At 54.2% G+C, this 15,607-nt stretch overlaps 2 protein-coding genes across 2 annotated transcripts; one reads left to right on the top strand and one right to left on the bottom strand.

Annotated features, from left to right (window-relative positions):
- Positions 1-3,426: 3,426 nt before the first annotated feature.
- Positions 3,427-5,610, top strand: PG997_000280 (uncharacterized protein; the record flags this gene model as incomplete). Its single annotated transcript, XM_066804595.1, has 1 exon — positions 3,427-5,610. The coding sequence occupies one exon, from the start codon at positions 3,427-3,429 to the stop codon at positions 5,608-5,610; it is 2,184 nt and encodes a 727-aa protein (XP_066674368.1).
- Positions 5,611-10,212: 4,602 nt separating this feature from the next.
- Positions 10,213-14,987, bottom strand: PG997_000279 (3-phosphoshikimate 1-carboxyvinyltransferase; the record flags this gene model as incomplete). The annotated part of the gene is made up of 2 exons (XM_066804594.1): positions 10,213-10,284; positions 10,347-14,987. 2 exons carry the CDS (start codon positions 14,985-14,987, stop codon positions 10,213-10,215), a joined length of 4,713 nt encoding a protein of 1,570 aa, XP_066674367.1.
- Between the last annotated feature and the right edge of the window lie 620 nt (positions 14,988-15,607).

Raw genomic sequence — 15,607 nt, 5'->3', positions numbered from 1 at the left:
CGAAAAGTCGTCTACGTATGCGCAGTCGAAGAAAGGAAAGAGCGTCGTCGTGGAATTTCTTCTTCTTCGTCTTCTCCATTGAAGGCTGCGGATCGGCGTTTAGAGAAGAACGCGATATAGCGAGCTGGATGGAATTGCTGCTGAAATCTAGAATGTTCGGATAGCGTACCCACTCGCTGAGCCCCCCGGCACCGATCTCCTTTGCCCGTTCCATCGGCTTAGACACGGCTGCAGAGGGACACAAAAAACCGACAGTTCGTTTTTTGCTCTCCCTGCAGGTAAGCTAGGCTAGAGCAGCAGCTATGTTTCGGATAATCCGCCGTCGTATCATTCCATTTTGCACCTACTACAACTGAGGGATAGGAATAGCATCGAGTGAACCAATGCAACGTGCCATTATTAAGAAAGAAATAACATAATTCGCGACTAATCTTCACTCAGCTCAGCCCTACGATGATGCAATGCGAGATGATCCGTAAGAGTGAGTATACGAGCGAGGCTGCCTGTGAAATCCCGAATGCCCGAACTGATTACTCATTTAGGCCCAATTGCCGTGCGGATGTCGAATGTCGGATTACGATAGCTCCGAAGGGCATTTGGGAATTCATAGGATGGGCTTATGAAATTGCTGACAGATGCATTACATACTGGATCATATCATACAAAATCGACCACCCGGAGATGCAGACTTATGCAGTCACCGTTGCAATGGCATGGGGAGAGAAAGGAGCGGGCAAACATGCCCCCTTCCGCCAGACGTTGTAAATCAATTAATTGATTGCTTGCCTGTTCCTGGCCTGACATGCAGGTTCAGCTCAGCTACCCCAGATGATTCACGAGGTCGTGCCAGCAGAGATCAATGCAGATATGCACGCCTCCTAGTCAGTCAGATCTAAACCTGTGAACTAGGTAGGGCAGGGCTGATGACTGGATTGGCGAGACGGGACCCTTGCTGAACCCACGATGCCTCCATAGGCCAAGTGCTTAGATAGCCGCCAGGCCCAGCCCTGTGCTATTGGTACGCTAGTTTGCAATGGGCATCCCATTCAGGATACTGTCGGATGGGCATTCCGGAAGGAGAGGGCCGCTACCACTACAAGTTTTGATTTTTGCCTCGGTATAGAGTCATACCAAAACCTTGCATTGCCCATTCCACGTATGCCGGGGGACGCTACCGAGCCTGTTGACTCTTCCGCGCTGCGCTAGACTATGCCGTGGTTCTACCGGATAGGGCGGAGATCAGATAAAGCGCAGTAATTCTGGCGCTGCGGTGGTGGTGGTCGAGCCTCGAGAGGGACGTGTGGCGCACATGCGAATCCAAAGACGTGGCCTAGGTGGCCCCTTGTGTGGCTTGCATTGAGGTGTCGCGTGGGTCTGTGGCAGTGCCGTGGGTTTTCTTTCAGCAGGGGGACAAAGCAGACAAGTCACCAATCTAGCCAAATGTACCGGGATGAGGTTGTCTCTTTTTCCCTGGCGAGATCTGGTAACCTTTCGAACGTTGCACGTAAGGTCGAACGAGTAAACGATCTACGGGCTGGCGCCGGGGAGAATTCGGGAAAGTTCTTAGCGCATCAGGCCTGGCCTGATTGCTGGGTTTTCAAGAGGGTCGGGATCCTCCGGGAACACGAGGCTTGTCGCTTTCGAGGTGTGCCATGCCCCGAGTCTGTCTCCTATGCAGCAAGTAAGGAGATATGCAGACCTTGAAGATTTTTTTGTTTGTCTGTGGCATCGCAGTTCGCTTCCTTCTTTCGACGGCATCAAAGTACCGTCTGTACACAGCCCCTTGCTCCTCATTGGACAATTGGGCAATTGGGCAATTGGTCAGCCGTTCTGTCAACAAAGCGTTTGGCATCTATCAAGTTCTCTCTGGCTCGTTGGGCGCAAGGCGGCTTGGCATGCCGTATCCCATTGACTGGCAGTGTCTTTGTGTATACTTACGTACTTACCTAATCATCAATAAAAGAAACTAACTGACGTATTCTCCGACTTGCCGAGGTATGGACGCCCTATGCAGAGAGACACAGCCGGCGGATGGACCGGTCATACGGTCATGGGCCATGCCACAGTATGAGACAGCGAGACGGTGGTCTGGTAGGCCATACCCAGATGGACCATGGACATTCGACGGGCTATGGGCTACGGGCCACGGGCTAGATTACACAAGCAATCCATCCAAGCAGTTCTGTTTCTCTGTCAGGCCGCCCACGGAAACGGTGGGAAAGCCCTTGGCACTGGCGGGAGATGGGTCAATAACGGCATGACGGATTGATTGGGTGATTATGGGCGGGTGGTGGGGGATGCCGTCGTACCCATGTCGACATTGGGAGGGTGCGAGGTAGCTTGTACTCCGTCAGTGTTCGTCGCGCTCCCGCCCAGAGCCGAGCCAAAGACCCCTGCAAGCTACGTCACGCAGCAGCCCAGATCCCCCGAATTGAACGAAGGAAAATGTGTGTGTGTGTGCAAGTGAGTGTAACATTTCACCAATTTGCTTCTGCGCCGGAGGGCTTCAATCGTATCGCATCGCATTGCAGGTGCATGTATACAGACAAGAGATGGAGACATAGAAGAAAAGAGTCAATAGATAGATCTGTATAAATAATCTGACAATCATCTTGGGCAAATCTGCTTATATGGGCTCTTCAGGCAGCAAGCATTTCCACATCCAGCAAGCAAAGCCATCGAGCTGACCACAGCTACCTACTGCCTAGTCCTTCCTTCCTCGACCACTCACCCGGAACAAACACCGCGAGGCCAGTTGACGACTACCTACCAGTAGCAGTCGACGCTTTGCTTTGCGGCATAACCCCGACGAGACTTAGCTAAGCACAGCAGAAAGAGAGGCAGAGAGAAGCGCGAGGGCCCGACAAAGGGAAAAGAGTCATCACCAAGGAGCGGCTTGGGTGAACCACATGACCTCAGGGCCCTCAAAGAAGATACGTACCGTCCTTGGACCTGACGTTGCGTCGAGTGCGTAGAGGATACAAGTACCCACCAAAGCGACAGGCCCTACCCAGATCGGCTTTTTATCTCGAGGGGCCCTTTTCTTTTTTCCCACCCGGACAAGGGTCGACCCTGCCCATTCTCCAAGCTTGGCCTGTCGACTACGCAAAGGGTACTTCGGTACTTGGCGGCCAGCTCCCTCTACCCAGGACCCTTTTTATAAAAGAATCGCCACGCCACTTACACCACTTACATCCAGCTCCTACTACTCCTACTACCAATACTCATAACTATTACCCCCACACAACAGCACTCATCTTGATCTCGAACACGAGCTACCTCCTTACTGTACTTGTACTATTCATATCCGACTGTCTACAAGAGTACCCGAAACCTTCTTTTGTCTTCCCTCCGGACCATCCTCCTTCCAGATCTCAGATCCGACTCCCAGATATATTCGACATCATTCCACCCACACACAACACAATGATGCTTGCTCATCAACATTATACTCCTTCGAGAACGAACCACTTACATAACCACCACCACAACCAGTCCTCTTTTACCTTCGACGACTCGACACAATACACAAACAACTTCCCGACGACAACTTCCAACGCCACATCATTGCCACTTTCCACCACACCTTTCGTCGGAGGCCTACCAGCCCGTGGCAACTACAACATTAACAAGCTGAACAAGGTCCCCTCATTGACGTCCGAGTCGATCGAGTCCGCAGCCAACAGCAACACCAACAGCCTGAACCAAGTGCCAGACCTAATGCCTTCCGAGCCCTCTTGGTTACTGCAGGGGCAGCAGCAGACTCCTCGTGCTGCCCACCGGTTAGGACACCAGCGCGAATCGTCCCTGTCCTCCTTAGGGTCCAATGGTCCAGCGTCGCCCTTCAACGCCAACATCTCCAATCCTCAGATCGCCGTAACGGACTCGACCAGCGACGGCTACCACGATCTTACGGCGGGTGGAGATGGCAACTACTCCTACCAGTTGGGCAAGCAGCCCATGACTCTCAACGACTCCTTCTACACAGCGCTGCAGCAGTCTTTTGGCAACACACACCACGACACAACAATACTGGCCGATGGTCTACCAAACATGTCTGGCTCGCAGCCGCAGCAAACGAATACCCGACTTCTCCCGGCTCCCGACTTCTCCCCGATTGGGTCCAGTACGAGATCAAACGCCAGGTCGGTGGCGAGCTCGGGCTCGACGGTAGGCGGTGACTCACCCGCCACGCCATCGTATCACGAGCCTGAGGATTCAAACACTCAACGGAGGCGAAAGAATGGTGAGACCTCCTCGGAATCTTCGATACCCCTTCAGTATTTCCTTGACGAGCTTGATCTCAATCCCACTTCACACTTCTTCGGACATGAAGACAACAGCTGCTTACAAGATTTCTCGAATGATATAGCCTACGGCAACAACCCGAACATGCCCAAGCTTGACCGGACCATGACAGACATCTACAGCGACGAGCTGTACAGCCCAAGCTTCACCATCACGTCGGCATCTCCTGCGGCTCAGAGCCAGCTAGCGATGTCGCCCACCAACGACCTCTTCGCGCAGAGACTTCAGGCTGCCAACAGCCAGCACCTGAGCGCGACTCAGTCGCCTACCTCGTCATCTTCACACTCGCCATTCAGACACGGCTCGCCCCTCGCCCCTTCCCTCAACGACTTTGCGCAGCCGCAGCATCAGCAGCAAAACCAGCAGCAGCAACAAAAGGCGCAGCAGGTCCGGATCAGCTCGGCCCAGCAGCAACGCGAGAAGGTGAAGCAAGAGCAGGATGCGAAGGCTTTGCAGCAGCATCTTGCGCGCAACGCCTTGAACCAGCAGCAGGGAACCCCCAACACCATTTCGCCCAAGGACGCCATGCTCGAGTTCAACGACAGCGATGACTCGAACTTCCCGCTCTTCCCTCCTCAGGAGACCAACAACTTCCACATGGAGCAGATGACCAAGCCCGCGCCGCAGCAGAGCCACGCCTTCTCCACAGCCCCCGAGACGGCCTTGCAGAGCGCCTTCAACTTTAGCATGCCCACCAGCATTCAAATACCGCAGCAGTATCCTTTCATCTCTCGCCCGAACCAGCAGCAGGCTACCCCGTCTGTCTCCACTTTCTCCAGGATGAGCTCGGCCGACAGCAACGGATCTGACATGACCAACATGTCTACGCCGCAAAGACCCGCTAAGACTACGGCTGACGGAGGCACTTACACCTGTACTTACCACGGGTGCACGCTGAGGTTTGAGACTCCCGCACTGCTGCAGAAGCACAAGAGGGAGGGACACCGACAGGCGAATGCGCTGCATACTGCCCGTGCCGTTTCTGCGGCGGTGTCTTCACCAGGTGTCCCCGATACGCTACTGGGCAGCCAGGCTGGTCCCCACCGTTGCGACCGCATCAACCCCAGCACCGGCAAGCCTTGCGCCACGGTGTTTTCGCGCCCTTACGATCTTACGAGACATGAGGATACGATTCACAACGCACGCAAGCAAAAGGTGCGCTGCAACCTCTGCACGGAGGAAAAGACGTTCAGCCGCGCCGATGCACTCACCAGACATTACCGGGTGTGCCATCCGGACGTGGAGTTCCCGGGAAGCACCGCCGTCGCGGAGGATCCGCCCTGTGAATGGGCTTCTGAATAATGGGCATGGCCAGTCACCATGCGACGATTCTAGAGCGTTCCAGCGATCCAGCACCGGCCGAGTGTGCCAGATCCTGGAAAAGGGTGGAGTCAGCGGAGCTTGTACTTCTTTTTTTCTGGAGAAGTACAGAAGACCCTGATTTTCTGGCTCAACGTCAATATGCAGGGACTTGCTGCAGGGCGTGACGCGGGCTAGCCGGAGGCGGCAGGGATCGGCTAGAAGCTCGGGCTTTTCATCACCACTGGAACCTTGGGGGAAGCTTGGATTCCCACTATTGGAAGGGGGACGAGAGCGAGTGTTTCCATTGGGCGGCCGCTTGGCCGGGCATGACGTCAACCCCCCTCTCGCCGCCTGAATCGAGGTGCGAGACAGCATCACCACCTACATCATAGGCGGCTGGATTGCTTCATGGCCGTCTCATGGACCCGTGCCCGTTTCCATTTCGGGACCACTTCCCTTGGTCCCCGTCGCTGGCCCAATGCAGCATGATGTGGTACCAGCGTCATGGAAGCTCGACATCATCCGACCACCTACCATTTTGTTGGGATGCACTGCAGCAGCGACCGCACTGCAGCGACTGCACCGCACTGCACCGCACTGCACCACCACACGCGCACCGTTTTTGACAAATGGGGCGCCGTATATCATCATAACTATTCTTTTTTCTTTTGCTGCTTTTTGCTTTGCGTGTCCACCTCATCTGGATATGCAGGCTGTTTCATCCATTTAAGCGGGCGTTATCTGGGGGAGGTCCCTCTCAAGACCACGTTTTGTCCTATGTCATTTCCATCGGCATCGAACCTTCGAATATAGACATGGGTTACCAAGAATGGTTTTAACGACAGCGTATGCGGAATTTTGGATTTGAAAAAAACTTGTACTTCTAATGACTCTTGTTTTCTCCTGTATATTTATCATGTATCACGATGTATACTCGCTATAGTATATCACGACAGAAGTTTTTGGCGGACGACTGTAGGATACGGGTCAGCTGGCACATCAAAATTAGAGAGAAGAAAAAAAGAATGGCGTGGAATCACGAATTATGACCTGATCAAAAACAAAAACGCCGCAATGGCTGATGACGGTGGTAATGATGGGATGTTCGATTTCTCAGCTGGTGTAATGAGAGGGACAGGTCACAGCCGATGGGCGATGGGAGGGTAGGGAGGGGCAGCAAGCCATTGGCATTGGCATCGGCATCGGCCAGGGAGAGGGAGCTTGGGCGCGGTACAATGGTGGACAGGACAGTCAGTAGCTTAGGTTAGATGAGAAATTGACGAGTGAAACAGCTCATATCGTACTATGGGCGAGCCATCCCACTGACATCACCTGCACCACTGAAATTTTCTGTCTCTTGTGCGCGTAATTGCAGATGACCAGCAACATTGCAGATGGCTATGTGTGCTTCCGTATCAATGCATGCTATGTAATGCGATACTATGTACTGGCTACCTGTCTAGTAGTAGCCTGTCCATACACATACATATCCATGATGGGATTTCTCGATTGAGCAACAAACCCACTCCGTCAGCCAGCCAGCCAGCCCTGAATGCTAATGCTAATGCTAATGCTACTGCTACTGTGGGCGATGGCCAGGAATCGAGTGCGACTTGCCCATCTGTCCGGCCCATCCCCCATATGTATTTGGCGGAGCTTCCATCCCCGAAAAACGTGACATGCCATCATGGCTTTCTCTTTTTTCCCTCACCTCCTTGGTTTTGTTTCCTACTTGCTGGTGCCCTGTCCCGGCTGGCAAGCTGGCCGAGTGACGACGGTGTTGTGTGTAAAGGTTTTGTAATCTACGACTAAACATGGCTACCGATGCATGGCATGGTAAGCTGTCTCTCGCGCTCTGCCTATCCCTGCCGCATCGGGACAGCTTCCTTTCTACCTGCTTCAGGTGGATTGACCGGGTGGTGTCACTGGGTGGTGTGGGCGGCGGGGGACCCCGGTCTCCTGTTCTATCATTATCTCCTCTCCCTCCCCCCCCAAAATTTACCAGGTCCGATTGCGATAGGCTGGATCGGGGGAAATGTGTGTCATTCTGCATAAAAAAATCATTGTATGGGTTGAACACTTTTCCTGGCTTCCTTTTATTCACTGTACTATTTGTAGTGCGTGTCTTTTTTCCTCATTGCCGATCCCTTCCTTTGTTGTCTGACGTCGAACTTGGAAAACTCTGGAGAGCATAAACGGATAGATGGAGGGATATGATGGATATTGCACATGCAATGGAACCCAAGACGTAACGGAAGTATTGAGCCCATATCAAACGGACAAGGTGGTATCAATCTCTATCAATACTGCTACAGTACTACCTCTCCTACCTCTCGACAGGTTTTGGGGTCTTTGGGATACCAGGACTACTAGCAACTAGTCCCGGAAGCAACAGCTTTTGACATACGCACCCCACAGGTTACATACATACGTGCGATGCGGCTTATGAACCGGACAGGACGAACGGTGACAGCGAGCGAGGCACGCAGCACGCAGCACGACTCACGAGCGGCTGGCTCGAGCTAGCACTAGTTGGGTAGTAAGAGTGATGCAACCTCGCAGCAGCAAAGCCTGGCTACAGCACCTCCCACTTGGCCTGGAAACGGCAGACGGAACATGTCCCCGGCTTCTGTTTTCCTGACTGTCGGTTCGTCGTCATCTGGAGCCTCGGAGGAGAGATGAGAGCAGAAGCAGAACAGGATCAACAAGCCACAGTGACTACTACTAGCCACGCATACAAGATGTGGGATTGCTTGAAAGCCATTCGATAGATCCCATCTGCCGATGCCTGCCGGCCGGTAGTGCTCGCGTGTCTAAGCCTCACTCGAGCCCCATTGTATAAGGCCAAGGAACGCCATAGCTTCTTTTATTCGCCACATCTTTCTGTACCAAGCAGTCAATCAGATCCCGAGATATCAGCCCCCGGCCTTGGAAACGGAGATGCAGGAACGACAGATCTCACTCAACTTACTTGTCATTCTCTCCTTCTCCGCCGTATCTATCTTCTAAGGTTAGCACATAGCCCTGCTCGGTTCAACTAGTGTACCATGGCTATGTGCGTGGTGCATGCATCGTGGCATGCATCCCACATGCCTCCCATATGTTGTGCTCTCATTCGTCGTGGCCCAATGGTTCCAATGGTTCCCGTCGGGCTGCCGGTCCATCTCTTGGGTCTATTGGGTACGAACCCATGGTGGTGCCCTATATTTGCGGTGGCAAAATATGAATGTGGAAGCCCTACCGTACTGCAACTCTGAAGCTGACGGGAATTCCATGTTTTTTTTTCGAACCCCCATCACCCATCCCGTGAAATCCGCCATGGGAAAACAGGGAAATCCTGCTAGCATGCATTGCATTTTCCCCATGTATCTCTGCCCGAAATGTTGTTTCTCTTTGCCGATCCCATGTGCGTAAGTGCCTGATCCCCCTCATTGCCCAACCAGCCAAGTAAGAAAAGTTGGACATTTATGCCGAGGTGTGAGGTGAGGTGAGAGCTGGACCCTTGCCAAGAAAGAAAAAACAAGACCCTGAAGCTCTTTCCGAATTGCCGACGAATACCCACCACAGCCAACCCTCCAACCTGATTTGATATAGCTGTCGGGGATACACCCGACAAGATGCCACATACACGCCGCACACCGTCCAAGCGGACCTCTCCTCTGCATACTCAACCTTGCTGCCCGGAGGCACGTATTCGCTTACAGCAGGGCGTTCGTTGAACAATGCACCACTCAACTTTCCGCCACCACCACCACCACCGAGGCCTCCAAGCCCAAGGTGATATGTTACTACGTACAGTATCTATCTATAGTAGCAACAGTATACCGACTGACGACTCGTGGACCCCAACTCGGCCATCCTGTCACTCGATGCACACAGCCCAGTAGCCACGAAGCCAGCCCATGGACGAGCAGGATACTACTTGCCACATCTTGCCGGGCCGGACGGACAAGCTGGACTCATGGCGGTGCACTGTAGTATATCGTATCCATGCTACTGGTAGACAGATCAAACGAGATTCGCCCCCTTTCCCGTCACTGCATGCTCGCATGATAGGATCTGGCGGTTGCTTGAGACGCCGTAATCGGATAAGTGACGTAGCCCGCCTGTGTTGGTCGTGATTCGTGCTACTCGCTCGACCTTTCTTCTCGTGCTAGCTTCTGGCGGTCCGTAGATATCGCGAAACCGCATAGTCTTAAGTTGTTTTGCTAATGGCAAGTCTCCAGAGAATGTCTATGTCTGCGTTTGAAGGGGCTGGTGTCTGGGATACGTGGTGGCCATGGGATACGTCGTCATGGAATACCCGCCGACGGTGTAATGATTGTGGCTGACGGCATACCTGGTGACGGGACACATGTCGATGGAATAGTTGACTATGGTGGGATAATTGCCATCAACGGAATAGCTAGCTACCGGAAGAGCGTGGTGACTACAGTGCCTTTAGGCTTGAACAACTAGAGTCACGAAGCCCCGGAAAGTCATCATACAAGAGATAATCCACTTACTGGATCAAGAACGCATATCATATTACTAAGGCTGTCTGTAAAAGCCAATTCAAGCTTGGAATAATTGGATTCAGTGATGATGCTACGGTACTTATGTTCAAGACTCAGTGCCCAGGACGGCGTTGCGGACGTCCTGGAAAATCGGCGTAATGCCGGTCCAGAGCTGGAACTAATCCGGTTGTTAATATGATGGAACGGATTATTCGTAGAGGCGAGGGGCGGATGGCTTACCTGGTAGTATCCCTGCGAGCAAAGCACCTCGAGACCAGGGATCGTGGTCCAGCCCTCGGGCTGGGCTATCTTCATCAAGGGCGTCTCAGTGGGCTTATATGCCATCTCCAAGAGCACGTGACTGTGGTTCGAGTTCTTGGGCTGAGTCAGGACGTCGCTGACAACGCTCTCAATGCTTGGGTCAATGGGTCTGTCGCCTGGTATAGTGCTAATAATCACAGTCGGTAGAACCTTGACCTGGTTGGCATCCTTGGGGCTCTCGAGGTTGTAGTCGGCCGGGAACGATGTGCAGAGTCCCTCTACAACATTGGTATTACGTGCCACGATGTAGATGGGGCTGTACCCGAGCGAGTGGAGGGCGAAGATGGCAGCGCGTGTGGTGCCTCCTGACCCAACCACCATAGCGCTCGACGGCGTTGCTGTTGGATCCTGAGCCATCACGCCTTTGCCACGGAGCGTGTAGACCATTCCCATCCAGTCTGTGTTGGTACCGACGAGCCGTACTCCCCCTTTTCCATCGGGACCTGGAACAATCGTGTTGATGGCACCGATGATCTTGGCCGAATCAGTGACTTCATCTACCAACTTCATCATGTCTAGCTTCAACGGTATCGTGACCGAAGCTCCACCAAAATCCGGGGAGCGGATGAGCTCCTTCACCGACGCTGCGTCGTCCGTTTCATTCAGCTGGTACGTGTGCGGAAGCCCTGCTGTCTTGAACAAAGCGTTGTGAAGAGCTGGAGATCGCGAAGCCGAGATGGGCTTGCCGAAAAGATAGAACTGCTTAGCCTCGAGCTCGCCCATGAGTGCCATACCAGCTCGAATTTCGGCTGCCGAGAGTTGGCCTGGGGCAGCCTTGAAAGGTAAGTCGGGATGAGAGACGGGGGTCAGGAAGCCATTGGCAATGCGCGAGAACTTCCCTATGGTTCCCATGTTGAGGCATATCATTGGCGTATCGTAGGCGGCGAGCATGTTTTGCCGAAATTTGACGCACGCGAAGTTATCGTCCGTTGTCTTAGCGAAGCCTATCAGCTTGACAACATCACCATACTGCAGTGCTTTGTTGTACCATGCCTGGAAACCTCCGTTCTTCCAGGACAACTTTCCTTCGGGGTCGTGATGAGATGCAATGATGCGCGTGTAGCCTTTCGATTGCGTGATTGTCTCGAGTGTTTCCGGCGACAGGGTCATTTCGACATCAACAAATTCGACGCCGACACGCATCGCTGCTCGGTAGATGGGCAGGAGCTCGTCTTCTGACTCGTAGGTAAAACGGCCTCCCTGTGCCTTAGAGCGCAAGGTGAATACCACAGGAACCTTGGCACGCGAACGTAACAGAGCAACCTGTGAAGCAATGAACTCGGGTGACAAATCTTCCAACAAATCCGCACGGAGCTCGACAGCATCAGAGCCAACGACCACACGAGGAATGACCTGGCTAGCACTTGAAACATTCGGCACCGTAAGGGACACGAAGAAAGACGGTCGCTTCCGCTTGATCCTTTCAAAGTGCTTGCTCTGCCCGCAAATGAGCAATACGAAGTTCTTGAAATCTTCCGGTGCCTCATCTATGCCGGCGAGGTATGGGCTGTGGTACTCGTAGTTGCTGCACTCCTGGAAGAACGGCTTGCGGCGCTCGTACACCTCACGGATCTGCTCCGAGTATGCTGGCCGTGTCTTATCCCTCATCAGGTACTCAATCATCTGCTCGATGTGTCGCTGGATGAGGAGTACAGTGCCACCATTGCGGTGATAGTTTTGGAGCAATTTTCGCGCCTCAGGCATCTCCACAATACCACCACCGCATGAGAAGACATGCCCGTGAGCCTGGTTCTTGATGACGTCCGCAAGGAGGTCAAGTTCGTCCTTCCTGAATCCTTCCCAGCCGCGGCCACTCTCATTGATAATCTGAGGAATGGTCATTCCAGCCCTGCGCTCAAGCTCATCATCCAGATCCGTGAAAGGTCGATTGAGAATGTTAGCCATCCATCGACCCGCCGTGGTCTTTCCAGCTCCACGCATGCCAATGATGAAGACTGATGGTCCGGCAGCGGGCTTCTTCGCGGTCTCGTGCTCGGGCTCTGCGTCGATGCCAGCGAGGCCCACCTTGAAGGACTGTGCAAGGACATCCCACCAGCCGGGCCATGTCTTTCCTGTACACTCACGCTCCAAGATCGTAACAGGCTGGGGCGACAGTACAGACAGGACACTGAAACTCATCGCGACACGGTGGTCATCGTAACAGAAAACGTTGTCGGCCGGCTCGGTGAGCTCCTGGTAGTTCTTGCCAGTGATCTCAATGCCATCTTCCAGCTCGCCGCTTTCCACGCCAAACTTGGCCAACTGGGTTCGCATGGCAGCAATGCGGTTGCATTCCTTGACTCGCTGGTTGGCAATGCCGGTGATTCTGGTAACACCTGATGCAACAGCACCAAGGACGGAAGCTGTCAGGAAAGCATCCGTCATAGGTTCCATGTCGACATAGTCCAGTCCCTTGAGGGTACCAGGCTCAGGTCCAGTGACAGTGGTTGTGTAGTCGGTTTGCTCGACAGTGCATCCCATGGGGCGAAGCACATCGACAGCGAAACGAGCATCTCCCTGCAATGACTTGGAGCCAATGTTGGGGATGGTGCAAGTTGTGCCCGTGATGGCCGCAACGGCCAGCGGGTAAGTTGCGGAGCTAGCATCGCTCTCGACAACATACTCGTCGGGGTTTTGGTACACACCCTGGGGGATGTGGTAGGTGTGCTCCTCGGTGTCGGATCTGGTGACGGTGATGCCAAAGGTCTTCATCATGGCGGTTGTCATGTCGATATAGGGTTGCGAAATGGGCTTGCCGCCAACCAACTTCAGCGTGACGGGGTTCTTGGCGTACGGGGCGCACATGAGAATGGATGAGACATACTGAGACGACACAGTAGCGGCCAGCTCGATCACGCCGCCATTGAAACCGTTGGCAGCGTTGACTTCAACGGGCAAAGACTTCTCCTGACCAAGGTACTTGATCTCGACGCCATTGGTACGGAGTGCGTCAACAAGCGGCCCGATGGGCCTCACCTTCATTCTGGCGTTTCCAGTCAACATGGTGGAGGTCGCCTTGGCGGGAGAGCACAGAGCGACGACAGTGGTAAGGAACCGAGAGGCAGTACCGGCGTTGCCCAGGTACAGGGGCTCCTCGCTGGCTTGGAGCTGGCCTCCTTTGCCGGACACCACCAAGACCTCGCCGGCATCCTCCCATGTGTAAGTGGCACCGTTGAGTTGACCAATGGCATTGAGCATGAACTCGGTGTCGTCGGAGTGGAGCAGGTTCTTTACGCGACAGGTACCCTTTCCAAGAGCAGCCAGAACGAGGGCACGGTTGGAGACACTCTTAGATCCAGGTGGGGCCACGCTAACCGAAAGGCCCTTGGGGACCCCGGGCTGGACACGGGTAGCCGGAGACAGCACCACCCTGATGGCGCTATCATCAATCACAGTAGCCTTGGGCTCGTAGGTCTTGCCAATGGCGGACAGCATAACGATCTTCTTCTTCTTTCCCTCGTTCTTCTTGTCCACTGCCATCTTCTGGAGAAGCACATCGACGGGGCAGCGTTTGCCGGCGGTCAGCTTGACGATGCGCTTGTCGTGGAGCGAAGTAGGGAGGTCGTAGCTAGCAATGCACTTGACAAGACGCGCAACAGCCCCTGGGCGCATAATTCCGAGGTAACGGGCCAGCTCCGCCTCCTTCACCATGCCGATGGCGACGGCCTCGCCGTGGAGGACCTGCGGGGTCAGAATGGCTTCGTAGGCATGGCCAATGGAATGGCCAAAGTTCAGGATATTTCTCAAGCCTCCCTCCGTCTCGTCCTGGGTGACGACCTCGGCCTTGGTGCGGGCGGAGGCGAGGACGATGCGCTTCAGAGTAGACTTGATAGGGTTGATTCTCTCGGACAGGTCGGCTGTCTTAGAGCGAATGGCCTCGAGAATGGTAGAAGCATTCTCCTCCAGGAAAGTGAATTCCTTCTCGTCCCAGATGGCGGCAGTCTTGACCACCTCGGCCATGCCATTAATGAACTCGCGAATGGGCAGAGTCTCGAGGAAGACCAAGTCGATGTAGATACGGCGCGGTTGCCAGAAGGCTCCTATCAAGTTCTTGCCCTCGGGAACATCGATAGCTGTCTTGCCGCCAATGGAGGAGTCCACCATGGCGAGCAGCGAGGTAGGGACCTGGACAAAGGGGACGCCGCGCATGAAGGTGGCGGCCACGAAGCCGATCATGTCACCAATGACGCCGCCGCCGAGAGCAATGATGACGGTGTCTCGGGTGCATTCGTTCTGCAGCAGCCAGCTCTCGATCTCGGTCTTTGTCTCACGGCTTTTGGAGGTCTCTCCCGGTGGGATAGTGTAGGTGAGCAGGCGCGGGGCGGCCGGGAGGTTGGCGGCGGCGACGGCCTTTTCGAAGGCATCGCGGAAGACGGGGATGTATCTCTCTTCCAGGTTGGTGTCGGTGATGAGGACGTAGGTGGAGGACTTGACGTTGGCGAGCAGGTCGGCAGCGACATAGTTCTTCCAGAGGCCGTGGTCGACAATGATCGAGTCGCTGCCGAGGATGGAGATGCGCGTGGGGCCCTCGGGCGCGGGGCCATCGTGTTGGCCAGCCATGCCTGGATGTGCTCGGTGGGATCGAGGAAGAAGGGATGGAAGGTGGCTGCGGAGCCTGGTGTCGATCTATAGTAGCATGAGCACCACCAGCACGTCGTTTTCGTTCAGGCTTCGGTCGCGTCTCAAGAGTGGATTGTGTTTGCTGATATATGGCTACTCGCAGCTTCCGGGTGTTAGTGAGTCACGCACGCACAGAGTGAGTAAAAGTATGGGAGACGCCTGCCCTAGCCACCAACTTAGCTGACGTGCAAGGGCGGTGGGAGCTTGATGGGAACGTGGGAAGGCGGGATGCGGATGTGGGGTGGTTCGAGGGAAGTGACGATGGATTGACTTGACTTGACGACTGCTTCGGCCGCGGCGGGCTGCAACGACATAAACACATACATATTCGGGTCACAGACTTTGGAAATGCAATATTCACTCGCCTCTACACACAAATTGGCTTTCTGGCAGCATCAATCGGACCAGATTCGTTCGACGTGTTCGAGTTGAATGGCCTCAGTGCTGTGCAGCAGATGTTAGTCAAGCTGTGGTGGGCTGTGGCCGTTCATCGGGCCTCGCTGGCATCGCAGCTCCAGAATATTTTGATTTTTTTTCGCAGTGCTCTCTCTGCAATTGCG

The sequence above is a fragment of the Apiospora hydei genome, assembly GCF_038363865.1.
Source record: "Apiospora hydei strain CBS 114990 chromosome Unknown utg000002l_segment0_segment0, whole genome shotgun sequence".
Lineage (NCBI taxonomy): Eukaryota > Fungi > Ascomycota > Sordariomycetes > Amphisphaeriales > Apiosporaceae > Apiospora > Apiospora hydei.
The sequence above is the reverse complement of the archived record's forward strand: the minus strand, read 5'-3'. Positions and strand labels throughout refer to the sequence as shown.